General features: G+C 44.8%; 1 protein-coding gene across 1 annotated transcript in view; it reads right to left on the bottom strand.

Annotated features, from left to right (window-relative positions):
- Positions 1-26,517, bottom strand: part of LOC139388140 (rho guanine nucleotide exchange factor 28-like) — a 79,379-nt gene that overhangs the window by 3,481 nt on the left and 49,381 nt on the right. Inside the window, exons 28-37 of the mRNA XM_071134723.1 lie at positions 26,213-26,467; positions 25,974-26,050; positions 25,503-25,681; positions 25,300-25,391; positions 24,858-25,043; positions 24,436-24,686; positions 21,456-21,503; positions 16,459-16,647; positions 15,928-16,230; positions 11,145-11,499 (exon numbers count right to left, since the gene is read on the bottom strand). Coding sequence (XP_070990824.1) covers positions 11,145-11,499; positions 15,928-16,230; positions 16,459-16,647; positions 21,456-21,503; positions 24,436-24,686; positions 24,858-25,043; positions 25,300-25,391; positions 25,503-25,681; positions 25,974-26,050; positions 26,213-26,467 — 1,935 coding nt within the window. The remainder of the gene's footprint in view (positions 1-11,144; positions 11,500-15,927; positions 16,231-16,458; positions 16,648-21,455; positions 21,504-24,435; positions 24,687-24,857; positions 25,044-25,299; positions 25,392-25,502; positions 25,682-25,973; positions 26,051-26,212; positions 26,468-26,517) is intronic.

The following is a 26,517-nucleotide window of genomic DNA, read 5'->3' on the forward strand; positions in this document are numbered from 1 at the left end:
AGAGTTTCATGCATCTGGTGGACATGAGGTGAAAGAAACACAGACCGGACAAGTAGCCACGTGATGGATCATGGTCATTTTAGTTCATTATAACGTTTTCTGCCATAAACTATGTAGAACGTTGTAGAACATCTGTTGGAAAATCCCTACTACATTGCACCGTTCGGGCATGATCTGATTTATCTCTAGAGAAAATGCAGTGCAAGGTGCACATTGAGCTCACAGAAAAAAACGGAAATAATTGAACCGACGTCGGTCAATTTGTTAAAAAAATAATCAACATTTTGGTTAATCGCGTAGCACTAGTCCTACTAAAATTGTTGCTTAAGCTTTTTTGTTTATTTTGTACCATTTTAATTGAAAACAATCAAAAGGTATTTAATTGTTACCCAGAAAGTATTGAGATAAACCTTTAACTATCTCTCTCACATACAACAGCCATACATGAACAATAATAATTTTAAACGAAACACACAGAGCCAGAGGAGAGAAGGGAAGGAGGGAACGACAAAGGAGAAAGTGGGATGAAGAGAAACCGAACAGGCAAGAAAATATAAAATAATAGAACAGCTAGCTAGATAAATAGCCCATCAGGATGGACCCGGCTGACTGCCCACTATAATGAGCTCATCCTAAAGTTGTTGAGCCTCATCCATCTCCTCTCTAACTACATACATCAACCACCGCAGCTGTGTGTAGGGGGGTGTGTGTGGGGGTGTGTGTGTCATACATCAACGACCGCAGCTGTGTGTGGATGTGTGTGTGTGTGTCATACATAAACCACTGCAGCTGCATGCAGTAGTGTCCTGTTTCCTCTCAGCACAAGAAATTCAATGAATAACACAGCCTCAGTTCAGCCATTGATAACATCTCTTTTCTCTTTTACTTAAAAAAGAGTTTCACTGACTGTTGTCATTTTGGCACTGTCATCATTATCATTAGGAACAAAAATGACACCTGCAGGCCCAGATGGGGCCCTCAGAATGAGGAAGGAGGGAGAGTGTGTGTCTCTGTGTTTGTGTTGATGTGTGCATCACAGGAGGCTTCTGAGGGGAGGACAGCTCATAATAATGTCTGGAACGGAGCAAATGTAATGACATCAAAGAAATGGAAACCAGGTGATCAATGTATGACACCATTCCACCTTTTCCGCTCCAGCCATTACCACAAGCCTGTCCTCCCCAATTAAGGTGCCACCAACAACCTGTGGCGTGCATGCAGTTGTGCATGTGTGTATGTACAGTGCCTTGCGAAAGTATTCGGCCCCCTTGAACTTTGCGACCTTTTGCCACATTTCAGGCTTCAAACATAAAGATATAAAACTGTATTTTTTTGTGAAGAATCAACAACAAGTGGGACACAATCATGAAGTGGAACAACACTTGGATATATAAAACTTTTTTAACAAATCAAAAACTGAAAAATTGGGCGTGCAAAATTATTCAGCCACTTTACTTTCAGTGCAGCAAACTCTCTCCAGAAGTTCAGTGAGGATCTCTGAATGATCCAATGTTGACCTAAATGACTAATGATGATAAATACAATCCACCTGTGTGTAATCAAGTCTCCGTATAAATGCACCTGCACTGTGATAGTCTCAGAGGTCCGTTAAAAGCGCAGAGAGCATCATGAAGAACAAGGAACACACCAGGCAGGTCCGAGATACTGTTGTGAAGAAGTTTAAAGCCGGATTTGGATACAAAAAGATTTCCCAAGCTTTAAACATCCCAAGGAGCACTGTGCAAGCGATAATATTGAAATGGAAGGAGTATCAGATCACTGCAAATCTACCAAGACCTGGCCGTCAATCTAAACTTTCAGCTCATACAAGGAGAAGACTGATCAGAGATGCAGCCAAGAGGCCCATGATCACTCTGGATGAACTGCAGAGATCTACAGCAGAGGTGGGAGACTCTGTCCATAGGACAACAATCAGTCGTATATTGCACAAATCTGGCCTTTATGGAAGAGTGGCAAGAAGAAAGCCATTTCTTAAAGATATCCATAAAAAGTGTTGTTTAAAGTTTGCCACAAGCCACCTGGGAGACACACCAAAACATGTGGAAGAAGGTGTTCTGGTCAGATGAAACCAAAATTGAACTTTTTGGCAACAATGCAAAACGTTATGTTTGGCGTAAAAGCAACACAGCTGAACACACCATCCCCACTGTCAAACATGGTGGTGGCAGCATCATGGTTTGGGCCTGCTTTTCTTCAGCGGGGACAGGGAAGATGGTTAAAATTTATGGGAAGATGGATGGAGCCAAATACAGGACCATTCTGGAAGAAAACCTGATGGAGTCTGCAAAAGACCTGAGACTGGGACGGAGATTTGTCTTCCAACAAGACAATGATCCAAAACATAAAGCAAAATCTACAATGGAATGGTTCAAAAATAAACATATCCAGGTGTTAGAAAGTCCAGACCTGAATCCAATCGAGAATCTGTGGAAAGAACTGAAAACTGCTGTTCACAAATGCTCTCCATCCAACCTCACTGAGCTCGAGCTGTTTTGCAAGGAGGAATGGGAAAACATGTCAGTCTCTCGATGTGCAAAACTGATAGAGACATACCCCAAGCGACTTACAGCTGTAATCGCAGCAAAAGGTGGCGCTACAAAGTATTAACTTAAGGGGGCTGAATAATTTTGCACGCCCAATTTTTCAGTTTTTAATTTGTTAAAAAAGTTTGAAATATCCAATAAATGTCGTTCCACTTCATGATTGTGTCCCACTTGTTGTTGATTCTTCACAAAAAAATACAGTTTTATATCTGTATGTTTGAAGCCTGAAATGTGGCAAAAGGTTGCAAAGTTCAAGGGGGCCGAATACTTTCGGAAGGCACTGTACGTGCACACACAAGTGTGTGCTTGTGTGTGTGTGCATGCGTAGGACAGGTGCATAGCCATGGCCTTGGAGTGAGTGAAGGGAGTGTTCGACCATTAGACCATTAGTTGGGGTGAGTTACGTCCAGAGGGGTGGATACTGTCTAGCAGTAGAGCTGGTGTGCTGTTGTGGCTGTGGTAAAAGATGGTGTAGTCTATAAAATCGCCTTATTGTGTTGCCACAGGAATTGTTTTATTTGAATTGAACCTTTATTTAACTTGGCAAGTCAGTTAAGAACAAATTCTTATTTTACAATGACAGCCTACCGGGGAACAGTGCCTTGTTCAGGTGCAGAACGACAGATTTTTACCTTGTCAGCTAAGGGATTTGATCCAGCAAACCTTTCAGTTACTGGCCCAACGCTCTAACCACTAGGCTACCTGCCGCCCCAGAATGTGTTTGACTGCTTGAATACCACTGGTGTGTGTGTGTGTGTGTGTGTGTGTGTGTGTGTGTGTGTGTGTGTGTGTGTGTGTGTGTGTGCCACTGTTAGCCATGATCTTAGGTTTTTCACTGGGTTCTGATAGACTGTAAAAGCATAGGACACAGACTTTCTTACTAGTCACTACACTCCTCACAGAGACGTGGGTCAGACTGATCGGAAGGCTACAAGAAATAAAATGCAATGGGATATTTTGAATGAATTTAACACCAAGTGTAATGTCAGGAGGCTTGTCAATTCATTAAAAGGCCAGTGAATCAGGATTATCTTCACACTAAGGGACACTCACAGAACTAGAATGAGATTCTATTTCTATGGGTCCAGGACAATAACTCACTACACCATCATACTGAGCACTCATCTTCATAGCTTTCATCATATCTTTAATTTCAGAAGCAAACTAGTATTCTGGTACATTACTTATTTTCAAAAGGCCATAATTATTCAACAGCTAGGCGAGATGAGAATATCTGATTGGAATCAGTGGATCAAAAGTCGTTTCAGGAAATTCAATCTTTCCAGTTTTTCCATTATCACTGTGCAGGAGTACATTATGGAAATCCTGAGAGAAGGAACAATCCCAAAGGCCCTGTGTGAGGGAGCAGAACAGTCCACACCTGGAGGAGAGGATGAGAAATAGAATCAAACTTCTGATAGCCCTGAGCAAGATATGGAGGATGGAGGATTTCCATCTGAAATAAGACCTTTTTTGAATCAAATACTAGTTAAATAAACGCTATATAAAAAAATATTCAAGGTGAGATATTGGTTTCCTGGAAGCTATTCTAGTTGTGTTGTGGGATGTGAGAGTTCTGTAATGTGGTATTGTATACAGACTCAGAGTGCACTAATACAGTATACCACCAAATAAAATGCATTAAATAGTAATGAATTATGCATTGTGGTTAGATCTTATACCGTCTATGAGATCAATAGAAGGTAAGAAGGTGAGATACACTGTATATACAAAAGTATGTGGACGGGATTCTGTTAGATGACTAATGTGGTGTAGATGGTCGACTTCACTGCTTCACTGTAAGTATAATGTATGTTTTATATGTGACCCATTTCAGGAAACAAGGCATATGTCGCAAGTTACTTGTCAAAATGCATTTTTAGGCAGAAATGCCTTCTGGAACATGTGAACTTTCATGTGCCTTAATAACAAACTTGTATGCAATCTGTAAATACAAATAAATAGTTAAATTACCAGCCATGTTGGTTAAGCCACAGAAACAGACACCAACCTTCCCACTAGCCATGATTGGCTGAGATAATGAGTGGGCTGAACATACCGAGAGAGGAGTTTGGAGTCTACCATATGGAGGAGTCTACCATATAGAAGGCATCTGTCTATTTGAGCTGTGTTGGTAATCCTGTTGAACGCAAATATAACACGTGTCTAATTTTGACAGAAAGTGGTTTCATTTCAAGCTAAAGTGTACTGTTAGCTAGCTAGCTCCCTAGCTAGCGTTACGTGTATGACATTATCATTCGTGTCCCAGAGCCGTTTGCTTTGCTAGTTAGAGCCTAATGTTAGCTAGCTAACATTGAACCTGGTTGGTTAGCTCCCAGTAGATTCATGCAGGGTAGTAATGACATGATTTGGCACTATGTTCATTGTTGTTTAACTAGCTAACGTTAGCTGGATGGCTCGTTAGCTAACATTACGTGACGTGTGTGAACTTACACATTGTTTACCTAGCTAGGTTCATTGTTTACCTAGCTAGCTAGCTACTTATTCTTAAGCTAAAGTATACAACACCCGTTGAATATGGCCGGGGTCAGTAAACGTCTAAACGTCGGCAAAAAAGAGTAATGAAATTGTTGCCAGCAGAGCTAGTTAGGCTGTTTTCATGTTATCCAGAGGTGAACAAATCATCGGCCAGATCGTCTAGTGTGCACTCTGAACGCTCCGAGAGCGAAGCGAGAAGGGTGGGGCTAAAGCTTAAGAGGGTGTGAACGATGTTGAATGGGTGTAGACAAAGAAGAGCTCTTCACTAAATACCAAAACATTCAAAAGGCCTTATTCTCAAAAGTAAGTTTACAAGTTTATCAACATTGAAAGCATAATTACTTTCCCATTATTCCTTAAAAATGCAGTGAATGATAAACCATTTTGTAGCTCTGGGTCTCTACTTTTGCTACATAAGACCCTTCAAATGACTGGATTTGGCTAATTTGGCTACCAGTTGCTCACAGGTGTATAAATTCAAGCACACAGCCATGCAATCTCTATAGAGAAACATTGGCAGTAAAATAGTCTTACTGAAGAGCTCAGTGACGTTCAACGTGGCACTGTCATAGAATGTCACCTTTCGACAAGTCAGTTTGTCTAATTTCTGTCCTGCAAGAGCTGCCCCAGTCAACTGTAAGTGCTGTTATTGTGATGTGGAAACGTCTAGGAACAACAATAGCTTAGCTGTGAAATGTTAGGCCACACAAGCTCACGGAAGGGGACAACCGAGTGCTGAAACGTGTAAAAAAAAAATAATCGGTCCTCGGTTGCAACAAACACTACCGAGGTCCAAACTGCCTCTGGAAGCAACATCAGCACAATAACTGTTTGTTGGAAGCTTCATGAAATGGGTTTCCATGGCCGAGCAGCCGCACACAAGCATAATATCACCATGCGCAATGCCAAGCGTCGGCTGAAGTGGTGTAAAGCTCACCGCTATTGTAATGGAAATGCGTTCTCTGGAGTGAGGAATCACGCTTCACCATCTGGCAGTCCGACGGACAAATCTGAGTTTGGAGGATGTTAAGAGAACGCTACCTGCCCCAATGCATAGTGCCAACTGTAACGTTTGGTGGAGGAGGAATAATGGTCTGGGGCTGTTTTTCATTGTTCGGGCTAGTCCTCTTAGTTCCAGTGAAGGGAAATCTTAACGCTACAGCATACTATTCTAGACATTCTAGATGACTCTGTGCTTCCAACTTTGTGGTAACAGTTTGGGGACTGGTCCTGTTTCAGAATGACAATGTCCCGATGCACAAAGCAAGGTCCATACAGAAATGTTTTGTCGAGATAGGTGTGGAGGAACTTGAGGTCAGGAACACCTTCAAAACCATAACGCCCTCCAAGATCATCACTAAGCTAAAAGTCCTGGGATTGAACACCTCCCTCTGCAACTGGACCCTGGATTTCCTGACAGGCTGGCCCCAGGTGGTGAGGGTAGGCAACAACACATCCGCCACGCTGACCCTCAACAGAGGGGCGCCTCCTGTACTCTCTGTTCACCCACGACTGCGTGGCTGACTCCAACACCATCATTTGGTATTTTATTAGGATCCCTATGACCTGTTGCAAAAGCAGCAGCTACTCTTCCTGGGGCCCACACAAAACATGAAACATGACAATACAGAACATTAATAGACAAGAACAGCTCAAGGACAGAAGTACATAAATTGAACAAATTACAAAAAAGGTACACGTAGCCTACATATTAATACATACACACAAACTATCTTGATCAAATAGGGGAGAGACGTTTTGCCATGAGGTGTTGCTTTTATCTGTTTTTTGAAACAAGGTTTGCCGTTCACTTGCAATTTGGGATTTTCAACACATTCATGTTTTTATAGAAAAGAAGAAGTAACGCAGTCAAGTCTCTCAACTCTTAGCCAAGAGAAACTGAGATGCATAATATTTATATCAGCCCTCTGATTACAACGAAGAGCAAGACGTACCGCTCTGTTCTGGGCCAGCTGCAGCTTAACTAGGTATTTTCTTGCAGCACTCGGCCACACGACTGGACAATATTCCAGATAAGACAAAACTAGAGCCTGCAGAACTTGCTTTTTGGAGTGTGGTGTCAAAAAAGCAGAGCATCTCTTTATTAGGGCCAGACCGCTCCCCATCTCTACCATTGGTAGCTATATGTTTTGACCATGACAGTTTACAATCTAAGGTAACATCAAGTAATTTAGTCCCCTCAATTTGTTCAACAGCCACACCATTCACTACCAGATTCAGCTGAAGTCTAGAATTTAGGGATTGATTTGTACCAAATAGAGTGCTCTTAGTTTAAGAGATGTTCAAGACCAGTTTATTTCTGGCCACCCATTCCAAAACAGACTGCAACTCTTTGTTAAGGGTTTCAGTGACTTCATTAGCTGTGGTTGCCGATGCGTATATGGTTGAATCATCAGCATACATGGACCCATATGCTTTGTTTAATGCCAGTGGCAGGTCATTGGTAAGTTTGCAGATGACACAGCGGTGGTAGGCCTGATCATCGAAAATGATAAGTGTGGTGCCAGGACAACAATCAATGTCAGCAAGACAAAGGAGCTGATTGTGGACTACACGAAATGGAGGGCCGAGCACACCCTCATTCCAAATCAAATCAAATGTTATTTGTCACATGCGTCGAATACAACAGGAGTAGACCTTAAAATATCTTAAGGATCCACCCCTTTTTTTCAATTTTCGCCTGAAATGACATACTCAAATCTACCTGCCTGTTGCTCAGGCCCTGAAGCAAGGATATGCATATTCTTGGTACCATTTGAACGGAAAGACTTTGAAGTTTGTATGGCAGCAGTGTATGTGCAAAGTTTTAGACTGATCCAATGAACCATTGCATTTCTGTTAAAAACTTTGTGTCAAGACTGCCCAAATATGCCTAATTTGTTAATTAATAACTTTTCATGTTCAAAATTGTGCACTCTCCTCAAACAATAGCATGGTGTTCTTTCACTGTAATAGCTACTGTAATAGCTATTGGACAGTGCAGGTAGATTAACAAGAATTTAAGCTTTCTGCCAATATCAGAAATGTCTATGTCCTGGGAAATGTTCTTGTTACTTACAACCTCATGCTAATCACATTAGCCTACATTAATGTCCCGTGGAAGGGACACTGATCCCAAAGAAGTTTTAATTTGAAGTACAAGCCCTTAAATTCTTATGGCTGCAGGGGCACTATTGAGTAGCTTGGATGAAAGGTGCCCAGAGGTGCCCAGAGTAAATGGCCTGCTCCTCGGTCTCAGCTGCTAATATATGCATATTATTATTAATATTGGATAGAAAACACTCTGAAGTTTCTAAAACTGTTTGAATGATGTCTGAGTATAACAGAACTCATATGGCAGGCAAAAACCTGAGAAGAAATTCAAACAGAAAGTGAGAAATCTGAGGTTGGTATATTTTCAACCCATGCCCTATTGAAATCACATTGGGATATGAATGAATATTCACTTCCTAGGGCTTCCACTAGATGTCAACCGTCTATAGAAACTTGAATGAGGCTTCTACTGTGTTGTGGAATTGAATAAGAGGGGAATGAGTCAGGCTGCTGGCAGAGAGACATTTCCTGGTCACGCGTATTCCACATGATATCGACTTGCGTTCCGTTCCTCCTCAAGACACACAGTAGTAAAATAACAAGCAAGGCTATATACGGGGGGTACCGGTACAGAGTCATGGTGAGGGGGCACCAGTTAGTCACATGGACAGGGCTGTAGTGGAGCAGGTCAAGAGCTTCAAGTTCCTCGGTGTTCAAATCACTAAGGACCTATACACACCAAACTAGTCGTGAAGAGGGCACGACAATGCCTCCTGCCCTCAGGATGCTGAAAATATTTGGCATGGGCCCTCAGATCCTCAAAACGTTCTACAGCTGCAGCATATTGACTGGCTGTATCACCCCTTGGTATGGCAACTGCTTGGCATCCGACCATAAGGTGCTACGGAAGGTAGTGAGCATGGCCCGGCCAAGTACATCACTGGGGCTGAGCTCCCTGCCATCCAAGACCTCTATACCAGGCAGTGTCAGAGGAAGGCCCTAAAAATGGTCAAAGACTCCAGCCAGTCATAGTATGCTCTCTCTGCTACCGCACGGCAACCGGTCCCGGAGCGCAAAGGCTGCTGAACAGCTTCTACCTCCAAGTCATAAGACAGCTAACCAGTTAATCAAATGGCTACCCTGATTATTTGCATTGACCCCGTTTTAATTTGCACCAACTCTCTTGCCCCGGCTCTATGCACATTCACTGGATTCTACCCCCTCCCCCACACACACACACACACACACATATTGACGCCACACACACTCCCAAATAGAATAGACACACTTTCACACCCTTCACATACTGTACACTGCTGCTACTCTGTTTATTATCTATCCTGACTACCTAGTCACTTTTATCCCTACCCACGTGTACAGTACATATTACCTACATTTTCTCGTTTTATTTGATTGATTTGAACACCCGTCAATCCTGCTGACCAGTCAGATAACATCCTGTACATCTCTAGCTGGACAGGAGCCGTGCATTATGGGGACTTTCTGGGGTCGCAGAGGGATGCATTGTGGGTAAGATGTCAGGTATGATCAGGCCCTGTGGTAGATGGGGTTAGAAGTATCCACACCTCTGTCTTCGTGACAAAAGACTGATTCTACGGTGGCTCATGTGTGGTCAATAACAGTAGGGGATAATAAGGCTATCGATGGAGAGAGAGATTGTGCTCTGGTCGCAATCTTTAGTAAACAATGCAGCAGCCTGTTTTGCTGATATTTACTATAGCGAAAACCATTAAACAGGCCATTAAAACAGTAGCATCCCTTCTAGTGTATATTCAACACGTGGCCCTCATTATAGATAGTAATACTTTCACCTCACTGGTGTAATGTACATGTCTACATGCACATTACACCAGTGAGGTATAACAGTTGAAACCTGTGAGACACAGACGCAGACAGATGTCAGCTGACACATCAGCAGTTAAATACAGATTAATATGTGTGTGCATCTCTCATCCCTTCCTCCCCTCCTCCTCCTGCGATGACAAATCGTGCTGTAATGAGTTTTGTAAAGATTTTTCAGATCAATGTTCCAACCCATCAGCCATGGGCTCTGAGCCGTGACTCACACGCTGTTGTCCGCCCCGGCCCCCGATGCGCGATAGATAGAGAAAACATAGATTTTTTTTCTCTCTCCTAGGCGAAAAGAGGCCGGGCTGGTGGGGTCAGGTTTGAGGGGGGTTTCTTTGCCAGGAGACACTGATTAACTGGGAAAGAAGGACAAACAAGGCCTCACATCTCTACGGAAACTGAGACAGGATGGGAGGTGTGTGTGTGTGTGTATGTCATACATCAACCACCACAGCTGCATGCAGTAGTGTGCTGAATTACATTTGCTTTCACGGGTGTGTGTGGTGGGTACAAAGGTTGTGTTTTCTCTCTCACAGGTAGCACTCATGATATCATGTGTTCGTTGACAGACAGACAGACAGACAGACAGACAGACAGACAGACAGACAGACAGACAGACAGACAGACAGACAGACAGACAGACAGACAGACAGACAGACAGACAGACAGACAGACAGACAGACAGACAGACAGACAGACAGACAGACAGACAGACAGACAGACAGACAGACAGACAGACAGACAGACAGACAGACAGACAGACAGACAGACAGACAGACAGACAGACAGACAGACAGACAGACAGACAGACAGACAGACAGACAGACAGACAGACAGACAGACAGACAGACAGACAGACAGACAGACAGACAGACAGACAGACAGACAGACAGACAGACAGACAGACAGACAGACAGACAGACAGACAGACAGACAGACAGACAGACAGACAGACAGACAGAGAAAAGAGCCTGTTATATTGCTGATGCCACATGTAGTGGTATTTAGCAGTCAATGATAGATCCCATCATATCATCCTGTGTGTTATCAGTCAAATTCAGCAGAGAAAGCCTGAATTCATCCTGTATTTAGGATTAGTGAATAAACAATCTCTTTAACAGACATGGATTCACACAACTTTACTGAGCTGGGTCTTACCGTTGGGTGTGTGCTCTGTCCCCTGTCCACCTGAGGTTGTGTAGAGGTACCTAGTGACACCGGCACCCCCAGCCCAGCACTGGGGTGTGTTTGTGTCAGGGTGGAGTGTGGGAGCCTTGGAGAGGGAGAGGGGTTGGAGCGTGTGTCTCTGGCTGGAGCGGGCCAGTATGGTGTTCAGGCTGTTGTGGGCTCGAGGGTCATCTCCGTACCCCAGGGTCCCACGTCTCTGGTGCTGCTGTATGTGGTGGTGCATGTGGCGGTTATTAAGCACCTTCGACGTGGTGAACGCTGCCTCGTTGACAAACATTGAGCCGGCGTTGTCAAGATGGAAGCCGGACTGACCAGGAAGTGAGTCCTATGGGAGAATAAAGGAGAAGAATTCCATGTTAACACAACTCTGACCATGATGACAGCACGAACATAAACATACAGGGAACATACAGGAAACCATTATGCAACACTATGTTATTGTGTACATAATGTTGCTGCTACCGTCTCTTATGACCGAAAATAACTTCTGGACATCAGAAAAGCGATTACTCACCGCGGACTGGAAGAAACGTTTTCCTTTAAGTCCAACAAGAAGGATATCTTGCTTTCACTGGAACAGGCCCAGATCCACGCTTTTTGCGTGAAGAAAAGACGCCGGAAAAGATTGAGGATCCTTTTGAGAATCCGTAGGCGAGCGAGTAAACTCCCAATGCCTGCCATTCTTCTTACTAACTTGCAATCGTTAGAAAATAAAATTGATGACCTATTATTAAGATTATCCTACCAACGGGACATTAAAAACTAACATCTTATGTTTCACCGAAATGTGGCTGAATGAAGAAACGGACAATATAGAGCTTGCGGGATTTTCCATGCACCGGCAGAACAGAGTGTGTCTGTTTGTCAATAACAGCTGGTACATGATGGTGCAAGAAGTTTCGAGGTATTTCTTGCCTGAGGTAGAGTACCTTATGATAAGCTGTCGACCACACAATTTATTATTTATTCGTAGCCGTCAATTTACCACCACAAAGCGAAGCTGTCACTAAGACCGCTCTCAACCAACTCTATAAGGCCATAAGCAAAGAAGAAAATGCTCACCCAGAAGCGGCGCTCCTAGTGGCCAGGGACTTTAATGCAGGCAAACTTAAATCAGTTTTACCCCATTTTTACCAGCATGTCACATGTGCAACCAACATTTTTGACATGTGTTTTTCTGGATTTTTTTGTTGTTATTCTGTCTCTCACTGTTCAAATAAACCTACCATTAAAATTATAGACTGATCATTTCTTTGTCAGTGGGCAAACGTACAAAATCAGCAGGGGATCAAATACTTTTTTCCCTCACTGTATCTTCAGAGTTCGTACCGTTACGAACCGTTAGGTGACATAAAATGGGATATGCTTAACACCCCGGCCATCCTACAATCTAAGCTAGATGCCCTCAATCTCACACAAATTATCAAGGAACCTACCAGGTACAACCCTAAATCCATACCCATGGGCACCCTCTTAGATATCATCCTGACCAATTTGCCCTCTAAATACACCTCTGCCGTCTTCAACCAGGATCTCAGCGATCACTGCCTGCGTCCATAATTGGTCCGCTGTCAAATTACCACCCCTCATCACTGTCAAACGCTCCTAAAACACTTCAGCGAGCAGGCCTTTCTAATCGACCTGGCCCAGGTATCCTGGAAGGATATTGACCTCATCCCGTCAGTAGAGGATGCCTGGTTGTTCTTTAAAAAGTGCTTTCCTCACCATCTTAATTAAGCATGCCCCATTCCAAAAATGTAGAACTAAGAACAGATATAGCCCTTGGTTAACCCCAGACATGACTGCCCTTGACCAGCACAAAAACACCCTGTGGCGTTCTGCATCAGCATGACTCTGTCAATCACTGCACTCTCATCGGCGATATGCAACTTTTCAGGGAAGTCAGGAAACAATATACACAGTCAGTTAGGAAATCAAAGACTAGCTTTTTCAAACAGAAATTTGTATCCTGTAGCACTAATTCCAAAAAGTTTACAGACACTGTAAAATCCATGGAGGATAAAAGCACCTCCTCCCAGCTGCCCACTGCATTGAGGCAACCAGGCATCCACTGTCACCACCGATAAATCTACAATAATCGCTCATTTCAATAAGCATTTTTCTACAGCTGTCCATGCTTTCCACCTGGCTACCCCTACCCTAGGTCAACTGCCCTGCACCTCTGCAGCATCTTGCCCAAGCCACCCTCCCCCGCTTCTCCTTCCCCCAAATCCAGACAGCTGATGTTCAGAAAGAGCTGTAAAATCTGGATCCCTAAAAATCAGCCGGGCTAAACAATCTGGACCCTCTCTTTCAAAAATCATCCGCCGAAATTGTTGCAACCCATATTACTAGCCTGTATCATCTGAAATCCCCAAAGCTTGGAAAGCTGCCACCGTCGTCCCCCTCTTCAAAGGGGGAGACACTCTAGACCCAAACTGTTATAGACCAATATCCATCCTTCTAAAAACCTTCGAATGCCAAGTTAACAAACAGATCACCGACCATTTCGAATCCCACCGTACCTTCTCCACTATGCAATCTGGTTTCCCAGCTGGTCATGGGTGCACCTCAGCCATGCTCAAAGTCCTAAATGATATCATAACCGCCATTGATAAAAGACAGTACTGTGCAACCATCTTCATCGACCTGGCCAAGGCTTTTGACTCTGTCAATCACTGCACTCTCATCGGCAGACTCAATAGCCTTGGTTTCTCAAATGACTGCCTCGCCTGGTTCACCAAATATTTATCAGATAGAGTTCTTTGTGTCAAATCGGAGGGCCTATTGTCCGGACCTCTGGCAGTCTCTATGGGGGTGCCACAGGGTTCAATTCTCGGGACGATTCTCTTCTCTGTAAACATCAATGATGTTGCTCTTGCTGCTGGCGATTCTCTGATCCACCTCTACGCAGACGACACCATTCTGTATACATCTGGCCCTTCTTTGGACACTGTGTTAACCTCCAAACGTGCTTCAATGCCATACAACACTCCTTCCAAGGCCTCCAACTGCTTTTAAATGCTAGTAAAACTAAATGCATGCTCTTCAACCGATTGCTGCCTGCACCCGCCCGCCCGCCTAGCATCACTACTGTGGACGGCTCTGACTTAGAATATGTGGACAACTACAAATACCTAGGTGTCTGGTTAGACTGTAAACTCTCCTTCCAGACTCACATTAAGCATCTCCAACCCAAAATTAAATCTAGAATCAGCTTCCTATTTCGCAACAAAGCCTCCTTCACTCATGCTGCCAAACATACTCTCGTAAAACTTACTAACCTACTGATCCTTGACTTCGGCGATGTCATTTACAAAATAAAAAAAATTAAACATTTTTAAATTAAAATGTATACAGTAAATCATATCCAGATCACTGCTGAGGTGGAGCTGGGTTCCCTCTTCTTGGCAAGGTGGTGTAAACACCCTCCTTCCAGAGGGGCCATCTCACCAGAGAGGATCTGAGGGAGGGAGGGTCGGTAGAAGTCACTGGATCGGTCTCTGACCCCCTGACCATCTCACCCACTGCCTGGGGCTAAATGTGAGCCCTGACTCCATACAGATCAGCAGGGAAACACTCAGACTGATCCCAAATTGCACCCTATTCCCTTCATAGTGCCCTACTTTTGACCAGGGACCATAGGGAATAGGTTGCTGTTTGGGATGTAGCCTGAGAGTGCACTGCTTCCATATAGATAAGCCTGCCGTGACTCCCTACTCCTATCACGCATGTTAGTGGTGGACTGCTAATTACGCCTGAGCTTTGAGACAGATCAAATGAATGGAGCAGGAGAACATCTTACCTAGCCTGGATATAGCATACAGAAGAGAAGTACGTAAATGAGAGAGAAAGAGGAGAGTGACACGCATATGAGACCCCCTCCATTCCACTCTCTACTCATTGAATCATAGCACCTGCTGAACATCACAACACAAGCTCAAGCCCACTGAGGCCTAGAGGGTAAATTCATGAGGTCATTGGTTTTAGCATACAAGGTCCTGTAGAGAGGCAGGCAGAGGGCCGGGTACAGGAACACTTCTCCTTATCTCTCCTCTCTCTCTCCCCTTTTCCCTCTCTTTCTGCCTCTCCTCTCAGCTCGGGGGCATATTTCACTGCAGGCACGCTCAACTTGCTTTTCAAACAAAGCATCGATATGAATAATTAAAGTTTTTCTGGAGAGGATTGATTGGTTTGCAGGGTTTGAGTGCCTCTGCTTTTAAATATTTTGTAATTGGAGCTTTTATTCACAGTGGTTTAATTATCATCAATCATTAAGATGTTTATTAGCGAACGGACCTGCTGAGCTCCGAGACGGATGCCGCTAAAATTCCTCTCATTACCACAGGTCGTATATCAACGGCTGGATTGAATTGTCTGTTTGACTGAGTAGGCCACCGTAGCTCTGGCTGCTGGCAATACTTTGTCCTGGGAGAAAGGCACTTCTCATTAATGCACTACTTACCCAGGGTGAAACATGCCCTTGGTTCACACACACATATACACACACTTACAGTATACGTACACCAGAGGAGGCTGTTGGGAGGAGCTATAGGAGGACGGGCTCATTGTAATGGCTGGAATGGAATGAATGGAACGGTATAAAACACATGGAAACCACATGCTCAGGATCTCTCATTCACACTCTCATGCAGTGGTTAGTAGCTACAGGCTAGTGGGCCTTTTGTGAGATACCTGAAGCCATCATCACACACACATACACACACATACACACTAACCCCCTCACACACACCTGATGACCATCCAGCGGTATGACCATGACAGGCAGGCTCCTCTGTCGGCTGTGTCTCCAGCTCTGCAGCAGCTTCTGCTGGGTCTCCAGCCTCTCCCTCTCCTTCCCCACGCTTCTCTGGCCCTCCCTCAGCCTCTCCAGGCTATGCTGGTACTCCCCCAGCTGATCTTCGAGCTCTTCCCACTCCTGCTTCAGCCTCTCAGCCTCCAGGTGACACTGTCTCTCCCTCTCCTCTAGCCTGCTCTCCAGCTCCCCCTGTTGGCTGTGGCGCAGCTGGCACTCCCTCTCCCACCGCTGCCTCTCCTGGAGAGCAGTAATATATTTGTTTTTCAGAATCAACTGGTTGATAGTTGCTAGGGCCAATTAATGGATCAATAGTCCAAATATGGTTATTTTTCACAAATCAGTCTGAGTTTTCCAAGAAAAATATAATAAGTGGTATGAGTGCATACTAGATGGATGCTTGCTTACTTATCCATTTCAAGGACAAAAACGCAAATCAAAAAGCTAATCGGAGCTAGCCACCCCTACCTGGCGCAGCTGACCCTGTAACCGCACCGCCGCCGCCACCTCCTCACGGCGCTTCTCCTGGTTACGATGCTTTTCCTGCTCCTGGAGACACGGGGGGTGTGGTCTCGGCGGGCAGGGGCCGGAGCGGTCACTTTCACGGAGGAGGAGCTTCTGTACCTCGTAGAAACTGTCTTGGATGGTTACCGCTGCCTGTTGACGGGAGACGAAAATGTGACGACAACGTGACTGAATAGCTGACTGGCTGGCTGACTGAACGAGTCCAAACTGGTCCAACTGTGGCTGACTACGAGATGCTCCAAGCCAAGGTGAATGGGGGCAATAGGAGCAGGTGATTTGAATGCCAAATCGGTTAGTCAACACTGTTTAACATTGATCATTAGTGTACTTACTTGAAAGGCTTAGCTACATGTTAGATCAACACACACACACACCCACTTCACATTAACCTACTAATACAAACACATACTATAACAGAATACCAAACAGAATAGACTCCATTTACATATCACATGCTCCCATGTGCAGTTCAAGATAAAAGCCTTTCCTCTGTTCTTACTTCCACTTAGGATAGGATAATTTGGGTCCTCTCTCTAGCCGCTTATTTACTGTCTGGCGGTTCAAGATTCAGACAATCCAGCTGATTTTTCTATCTGTTTATAGAAGCTGTTGTGCAGCCAAACGCGCGCACGCACACACACAAGCACACATGCAGTAGCACCTACTAGCACGCACACACGCAGTAGCACATAGTAGCATGCATAAACACACACACACAGTAGCACATAGCAAGCACGCACACACACACAATATAGGACGAAGGTGGAATCCTATTACACCGGCGCCGACGCTCGTCGCAGTGCTTGCAGACAATAACAGATTACAAAAAGAAACCCAGCCATGATTTGCCCAGCGATCCAGAACTCCCAAACGAGCTAAATGCCTTTTATGCTAACTTGAAGCAATATAAAATGCTGACCAGACCGGCCATGCGCGTACATGTTGATTTTGTCCCCGCACACCGGATGCAATCAGGGCACGCAGGTTGAAATATCAAAACGAACCAACTATATTAATTTGGGGATAGGTCGAGAAGCATTAAACATTTATGGCAATTTATCTAGTTAGCTTGCTGTTGCTAGCTAATTTGTCCTGGGATATAAACATTGGGTTGTTATTTTACCTGAAATGCACAAGGTCCTCTACTCCGACAATGAATCCACAGATAAAAGGGTAAACCGAGTTTGTTTCTAGTAATCTCTCTTCCTTCAGTCTTCTTCTTCTTTTTTGGACATTATATGGTGGTTGGCAACCAACTATAAGGTGCATTACCACCAACAACTGGATTGGAGTGTGGACCTTAGTTCATCTTTCAATCACCCACGTGGGTATATGCTCCTGGCAAGTGTCTTCACTGACATTTTCAACTTCATCCTGGCCGAGTCTGTAATACCAACGTTTCAAACAAACCACCATTTTTCCTGTGCCCAAGAAAGCAAAGGTAACCTGTCTAAATTATTACCACCCCATAGCACTCACGTCAGTAGCCATGAAGTGCTTTGAAATTCTGGTCATGGCTCACATCAACATCATCATGCCAGAAACCCTAGACCCACAGACCCACTCCAATTCGCATACCGCCCCAAGAGATCCACAGATGACCCAATCTCAATCGCACACCACACTGCCCTTTCCCATCTGGACAAAAGGAACACCGAAGTGAGAATGCTATTCATTGACTACAGCTCAGCGTTCAACACCATAGCGCTCACAAAGCTCATCACTAAGCTAAGGATCCTGGGACTGAACACCTCCCTCTGCAACTGGATCCTGGACTTCCTGACAGGCCGCCCCCAGGTGTTACAAGTAGGCAACAACACATCTGCGCCGCTGATCCTCAATACTGGGGCCCCTCAGGTGTGCATGGTTAGTCCGCACCTGTACTCCCTGTTCACCCACGACTGGGTGACCAAGTGTGACTCCAACACCATTATCAAGTTTGCTGACGACGGTGATGAGTCCGCCTATAGGTCAGAGACTTAGCAGTGTGGTACCAGGACAACAACCTCACCCTGAGCATGCCCCCATCCACATCAATGAGGCTGTTGTGGACCGGGTCGAGAGCTTTAAGTTCCTTGGCGTCCACATCACTAAGGACCTAACTTGGTACACTCATACCCGCACAGTTGTCAAGAGGGCACGGCAGCGCCTCATCCCCCTCACGAGGTTGAAAAGATTTGGCATGGGCTCTCGGATCCTCAAAAAGTTCTACAGCTGCACCGTCGAGGGCATCTTGACTTGGTACATCACCACATGGTATGGCAAATGCACCGCCCTTGACTGCAAAGTTCTACACAGGGTGGTGTGGACAGCTCAGTACATCACTTGGGATGAGCTCCCTGCCATCCAGGACCTTTATATCAGGCGGTGTCAGAGGAAGGCCCGTAAAGACTCCAGCCACCTAAGCCATAGACTGTTCACTCTGCTCCTGTCCGGCAACCGGTACTGCAGCATCGGCTCTCGGACCAACAGCTTCTACTTCCAAGCCATAAGACTGCTAAATAGCCAGACTGCTAAATAGCCAGACTGCTAAATAGTCAAGCAATGGCACCCAAACTATCTGCACTGATTCTATCTTGCACAGCACACACTCACTAGACTAAACTCAGCAAAAAAAGAAATGTCCTCTCACTGCAAACTGTGTTCATTTTCAGCAAACCTAACATGTGTAACTATTTGTATGAACATAACAAGATTCAACAACTGAGACAAAAACTGAACAAGTTCCACAGACATGTGACTAACAGAAATTGAATAATGTGTCCCTGAACAAAGGGGGTGTCAAAATCAGTGCATCTCCTCCTCATGGACTGCACCAGATTTGCCAGTTCTTGCTGTGAGATGTTACCCTCCGTTACTCTTCTACCAAGGCACCTGCAAGTTCCCGGACATTTCTGGGGGGAATGGCCCTAGCCCTCACCCTTCAATGGGATTGAGATCGGGGCTCTTCGCTGGCCATGGCAGAAAACTGACATTCCTGTCTTGCAGGAAATCATGCACAGAACGAGCAGTATGGCTGGTTGCTGGTCATGCTGGAGGGTCATGTCAGGATGAGCCTGCAGGAAGGTTACCACATAAGGGAGGATAATGTCTTCCCTGTAACGCATAGCGTTGAGATTTCCTGCAATGACAACAAGCTCAGTCCGATGATGCTGTGACACACCGCCCCAGACCACAACGGACTCCACCTCCAAATTGATCCCGCTCCAGAGTACAGGCCTCGGTGTAATGCTCATTCCTTTGGCGATAAGCACGAATCCGACCATCACCCCTGGTGAGAAAAAGCAGCAACTCGCCAGAGAAGAGCACTTTTTGCCAGTCCTGTCTGGTCCAGCGACGATGGGTTTGTGCCCATAGGCGACGTTGTTGCCAGTGATGTCTGGTAAGGAGCTGCCTTACTACAACAGGCCTACATTTACAATCCCTCAGTCCAGCCTCCCTCGGCCTATTGTGGACAGTCTGAGCACTGATGGAGGGATTGTGCGTTCCTGGTGTAACTCGAGCAGTTGTTGTTGCCATCCTGTACCTGCCCTACAGGTGTGATGTTTAGATGTACCGATCATGTGCAGGTGTTGTTACACGTGGTCTGCCACTGCGAGGACGATCAGCTGTCCGCCCTGTTTATTGCCCTGGCCACATCTGCAGTCCTCATGCCTCCTTGCAGCATGCCTAAGGCACGTTAACACAGAAGAGCAGGGAACCTGTGCATCTTTCTTTTGGGGGTTTTCAGAGTCAGTAGAAAGGCCTCTTTAGTGTCCTAAGTTTTCATAACTGTGACCTTAATTGCCTACCATCCGTAAGCTGTTAATGTCTTAATGACCTTTCCACAGGTGCATGTTCATTAATTGTTTATGGCTCATTGAACAAGCATGGGAAACAGTATTTAAACCATTTACCATGAAGATTTGTGAAGTTATTTGGATTTTTACGAATTATCTTTGAAAGACAGGGTCCTAAAAAAGGGATGTTTCTTTTTTTGCTGAATTTATATACACTGAGTATACAAACATTAGGAACACCTGCCCTTTCCATGACAAAGACTGACCAGGTGAATCCAGGTGAAGGCTATGATCCATTATTGATATAACTTGTTAAATCCACTTTAAATCAGTGTAGATGAAGGGGAGGAGACAGGTTAAAGAAGGATTTTTAAGCCTGGAGACAATTGAGACTTAGATTGTGTATGTGTGCCATCCAGAGGGTGAATAGACAAGACACAATATTTAAGTGCCTTTAACGGGGTATGGTAGTAGGTGCCAGGCTCACCGGCTTGTGTCAAGAACTGCTACGCTGATGGATTTTTCATGCTCAACAGTTTCCCGTGTGTATCAATAATGGTCCACCACCTAAAGGCCGTCCAGCCAACTTGACACAACTGTGGGAAGCTTTGGAGTCAACATGGCCAGCATCCTTGTGGAACGCTTTCGACACCCTGTAAAGTCCATGCCCCGACGAATTGGGGTAAAAAGGGGTGTGTGGGGGGGGGGGGGTTGCAACCCACACACATACACTACTTACACAAACACATGCACACTCACACACACACTTTTGTTGCTACTCTGTTCTTTATTATTATCTATGCGGAAGCCAAGTCACTTTACCCTGCCTTCATGTAGATAAATACCTCATACATTAATCTGGTACTGGTGCTCCCTGTACTGTATTTTATTTCTCTGGTGTTACTATTTTATTTTTTTAACTCTGCATTGTTGGGAAGGGCTCGTAACCAAGCATTTCACGGTAAAGTCTACACCAGTTCGGTACATGTAACAAATACAATTAGATTATATTTTATTTGAGAACACAATTGGTCTTTGTGGGAAATGGAAATGAGTGACTGAGATAGATACATAGATACAAAGTGTGTGTGTGTGTGTGTGTGTGCGTGCGTGCGTGCGTGTGTATGAGAGAGTTTGTGTGTTTGTGTGGGATGAGCTCACCTGCAGACTGCAGAGTAACTGGGTCAAGCTCTGGACACTCTGAGCCACCTGTTATTGAAGAAGACATCAAACAGTCAGTCTCCCATGTTGGTACAGTGCCTTGCAAAAGTATTCATCCCCCTTTGCATTTTTCCTATTATGTTGCATTACATGTAACGGACATACACAAAATAGTCGAAATTGGTGAAGTGAAATTTAAAAAATAACTTGATTCAAAAAATTATAAAAATAAATTTAAAAAATGAAAAGGGGTGCGTGCGTATGTATTCACCCCCTTTTCTATGAAGCCCCTAAATAAGATCTGAAGCAACCAATTACCTAAACATAATTAGTTAAATAAAGTCCACTTGTGTGCAATCTAAGTGTCACATGATCGGTCACATGATCTCAGTATATGTACCTGTTCTGAAAGGCCCACCACTAAGCAAGGGGCACCACCAAGCAAGCAGCACAATGAAGACCAAGTAGCTCTCCAAACAGGTCAGGGACAAAGTTGTGGAGAAGTACAGATATCATAAACTTTGAACATCCAATGAAGCACCATTAAATCCATTATTAAAAAATGGAAAGAATATGGTACTACAACAAACCTGCCAAGAGACGGCCGCCCACCAAAACTCACAGATCAGGCATGGAGGGCATTAATCAGAGAGGCAACAAAGAGACCAAATATCACCCTGAAGAAGCTGCAAAGCTCCACAGCAGAGATTGGAGTATCTGTCCATAGGACCACTTTAAGCCGTACACTCCACAGAGCTGGGCTTTACGGAAGAGTGGTCAGACAAAAGCAATTTCTTAAAGAAAAAAATAAGCAAACACGTTTGGTGTTCGCCAAAAGGCATGTGGGAGACTCCCCAAACATACGGAAGAAAGTACTCTGGTCAGATGAGACTAAAATTGAGCTTTTTGGCACCAAGGAAAACTCTATGTCTGACGCATACCCAACACCTCTCATCACCCTGAGAACACCATCCCTGGTGCTGTGGGGATGTTTTTCATCGACAGGGACTGAGAAACTGGTCAGAATTGAAGGAATGATGGATGGCACTAAATACAGGGACATTTTTGAGGGAAACCTGTTTCAGTCTTCCAGAGATTTGAGACTGGGACAGAGGTTCACCTTCCAGCAGGACCATGACCCTAAGCATAATTCTAAAGCAACACTCTAATGGTTTAATGGGAAACATTTAAATGTCTTGGAATAGCCTAGTCAAAGCCCAGACCTCATTCCAATTGTGAATCTGTGGTATGACTTTAAAGATTGCTGTACACCAGTGGAACCCATCCAACTTGAAGGAGCTGGAGCAGTTTTGCCTTGAAGAATAGGCAGAAATCCCAGTGGCTAGATGTGCCAAGTTTATAGAGACATACCCCAAGAGACTTGCAGATGTAATTGCTGCAAAAGGTACCTCTACACAATATTGACTTTGGGGGGGTGAATAGTTATGCACGCTTGTTTGTTTCACAATAAAAAAATATTTTGTATCTTCAAAGTGGTAGGCATGTCTTGTAAATCAAATAATACAAACCCTCCCAAAATCTATTTTAATTCCAGGTTGTAAGGCAACAAAATAAGAAAAATGCCAAGTGGGATGAGTACTTTCGCAAGCCACTGTAGATGACTTAATCACGTCACAAATGATATTCCTTCTATGAAAAACTGTTAAGGAGTACATGTCCTGGTTCTATTTCAGTGTGTTGGTATCTGAAGATGAACAACTTCTACAGTAGATGGCAAGGGAGTTTTAGTCTCCTAATACTACTGTTTATCAGTTGAAGCCAGCCAATACGGTCTTACACCCGGACTAGACTAGACTAGAGTGTAGTGGTGAGAGTATAGTATCTTCTCCTCTTATCACGTGGCACATTTTCTAAAGAGATTTGTCTGAGAAGTCTATGTGGTCATGTAAGTATATAGCGCCACTTTGTGGTCTGGTAGTGTCTGTGCACAGAATCTGTACACCAGGGGTGTCAAACTCATTCCATGGAGGCCCTATTGTCTGCTGGTTTTTGTTTTTTCCTTTCAGTTAAGACCTAGACAACCAGGTGAGGGGTGTTCCTTACTAATCAGTGACCTTAATTCATCAATCAAGTCCAAGGGAGGAGCGAAAACCTGCAGACACTAAACCCTCGGTGGAATGAGATTGACACGTGCTGTTTATTGAATTGCTCTATACCAGCGGTATTCAAGTCTTACCCTATGCGGTCTGGAGGTCTACTGGTTTTCTGTTTTACCTGTTAATTAATTGCGCACACCTGGTGTCCCAGCAGGTCTAAAGCAGTGCCTGATTAGAGGGGAAGACAACAAAGAAAAAGTGGAACTGGCCTCAAGGTCCAGATTTGAATTTGAAGGTTCTATACCTCGCAAACTCAACTCTGGACCTTTTTAATCAGGGACTGATTTAGACCTGGGACACCAGGTGTGTGCAAGTAATTATCAGGTAGAACAGAAAACCAGCAGGCTCCGGACCTTGTCGGGTAAAAGTTGAGTACCCCTGCTCTATACACTACATTACATTACATTCAGTCAATATTGCTCTATTTTATCATAGTCATTCACCTCACAGCCAAGACAAGATGCTAACGGTAGCACAAATGTGGCCGAGGAAATTGGGATATTATTATCCATCTATTTTTAATGAGACGGTACATTTGAGAGCTAAATTGACTTTCCCTGTATTAAGATATTAATAATTTAGCACATTAAGGCTGAAATGAAATTCTAATAGATGGTGTTAAATTATTTAAACAATGTTGCACCACCATAAGAAGGTGGGGGAAGGTGAGAAGCCAAGGCCAATATGAACACAGACTGACGTACACCTCAGCAGCTAAAGACTACAATAAGCTTATGGCTACAACTACAAATCCCATTTGTATTTGAGCCACTTGGTGTTATGGCTAACGTGTTAGACTGACAGTTACAGGGACCGAGTTCAATATCTATGGTAGAAAACACAACCTTGTATAGAAGACCTACCTTAAGGTTGATATTATTAGTGTCCCCGGTGTGGGGTTGAGTCAGGGACTGTAGTACGAGGCACTGGGAGGCTGACCACTCCCCGTCCCTGGTATCAGGGTCCCCAGGTGAGGCTTCGCCGTCCGTGGGGTTGTCCATGGGGGTAGGAGGGTTGGCTAAGGACACAGGGTGGGACAGGGGGTCCCTGTGAGGGCTGCAGAGGCTGGAGGGAGAACAGATCCTGGAGGACAGAGTGGTCCTCAGGTTCTCAGCTGGAGAAGGAGAGAGGAGATGGGTGGTTAGAGAGGGAGGAAGAGAATTTACTGTAGACAAAAGACCCACAGACAGACAAAGACATTGGACACTCTACAACAGGAAATGGACAACATGTACATGATGCTAACAATGGTCAGTGAGGCTAAAAGTGTGATGTATCGTCTGACCCTCTCGGAGCGCGGCAGTGAGCAGTACTGCAGCCCGGGGCACCTCCTCTGGGTGTGGCTGGACCAGTAAGCGTGGCTCAGGGTGCTGTTCCTGGGTGCTGCCCCTCAGGGCAGACAGATCAGCATAGATCTGTAGCTTCTCCTCCAGAGTAGAACATATCTGATGGTCCTGACTGGACAGGTTCTCTGATAGATAAACGCAACATAAAGCCATTTGTGTACAATCGACACACAGAATCAAGCAGTCAGTGATACACAAATAGCACTTTACAGTCAGTATTACACAATCAACATAGAAATGATACACAAAGTAATGTGCAGTTTCTTTACGCACCCACAATCCACAAACACACACTACTTGACAACACTATAGGGAATGTGGGCTAATCAAAGTGAAAGGATCAAGCTATTTGAAAGCTATGAATATACGGTAGCATATTACCCTGTAGTCTTTGTATCTTCTGGGCTCTGGCTTCAGATGCTCTTCTCTCCTTCTCTGATTCGCTAGTGTTCTCCTCCTCATCTTCTGGACAGCTGGATAGAGACAGACAGACAAGCAGACAGCGATAAGCATACACACACTCACTCACTCATACACACGTATGCACACACACACTTACACCCTTCCCACACCCCCTTACTGACCTCTCCACAGCCTCTCGGATGTGTCTCATCCAGGTGTTGCGTTCGTCTTTCGAGGAGGTGTGGACCTCGTACATCTCTGGACCCGCGGCCGATGCACTGATCAGAAACATCCCTCTCTCCTCATTGGCTACCTCCCTGACAATCAGCTTCTGCAGGGAGATCACTGGGGGCTTCTGGTCCTGAGGAGCACAGACAGTATGGGAGGATGAGAGAGCATTAGTAAATTGAATGAATACTCACTGATGTAGACGTTGACATGTCTTTTTGAGTCTCAATCCCCCATATATGATCCGATATACTTTATTAGTTCATCCAGGATGCATTTTTTCCCCAACCCCTCCGATATAATAAAATGGAGAGCAGCAGCCCAAAGCTATCAGACCGAGTCCAAAGGAACTGAATTGAACGGTAGAGTTTATTTTGTCTTACTCCATAAACAGCAAATGTGACGAGACCATTTCACAGACATACCACAGCAGCGAATATGAACTTCTGGTCTTTCTCCTGTAGGAAGATCAGTGTGTCGGTGAGAAGGAGAGCCAGGACATCTGCAGAGATCAGAGACAGCAAACCAATTGTGAACAATGCAATCCCTAATCAATATTATCATTAGTGTGAAACTGATTGATTGACTGATTCATGTATTGCTTGATCGGTTGATTGATTGACTGATTGGTTGATTGATTGATTGATTGATCAGTGCCTCGGACCTTTGAGTCGTCCGGTGGCGGTCTTCCACAGTAACAGGCCCTGGTGTTTGAGGGTCCGGCCTGGCACCAGAACATCCTGCTTCCTAAAGGTGTGTCCATTCTTCAGCTTGGCAGCACTACGGTTGTCCATCCGGTTTAGGACGTCCTGTAACCTCTGACCCTGCTCAAACTCACTGACCCTCAGGTCTACAGCCGCGATCACCTCCTTGATCAAAACCAGAGCTCTGGAGAGGTCCCTGTGCTCCTCACTGTCCTCTGAAAGAGGGAGAGGGGGGATCGAGGGAGGAGAGAGAGAGAGAGAGAAA

Source organism: Oncorhynchus clarkii, chromosome 29, assembly GCF_045791955.1.
Source record: "Oncorhynchus clarkii lewisi isolate Uvic-CL-2024 chromosome 29, UVic_Ocla_1.0, whole genome shotgun sequence".
In the NCBI taxonomy this organism is placed as follows: domain Eukaryota; kingdom Metazoa; phylum Chordata; class Actinopteri; order Salmoniformes; family Salmonidae; genus Oncorhynchus; species Oncorhynchus clarkii.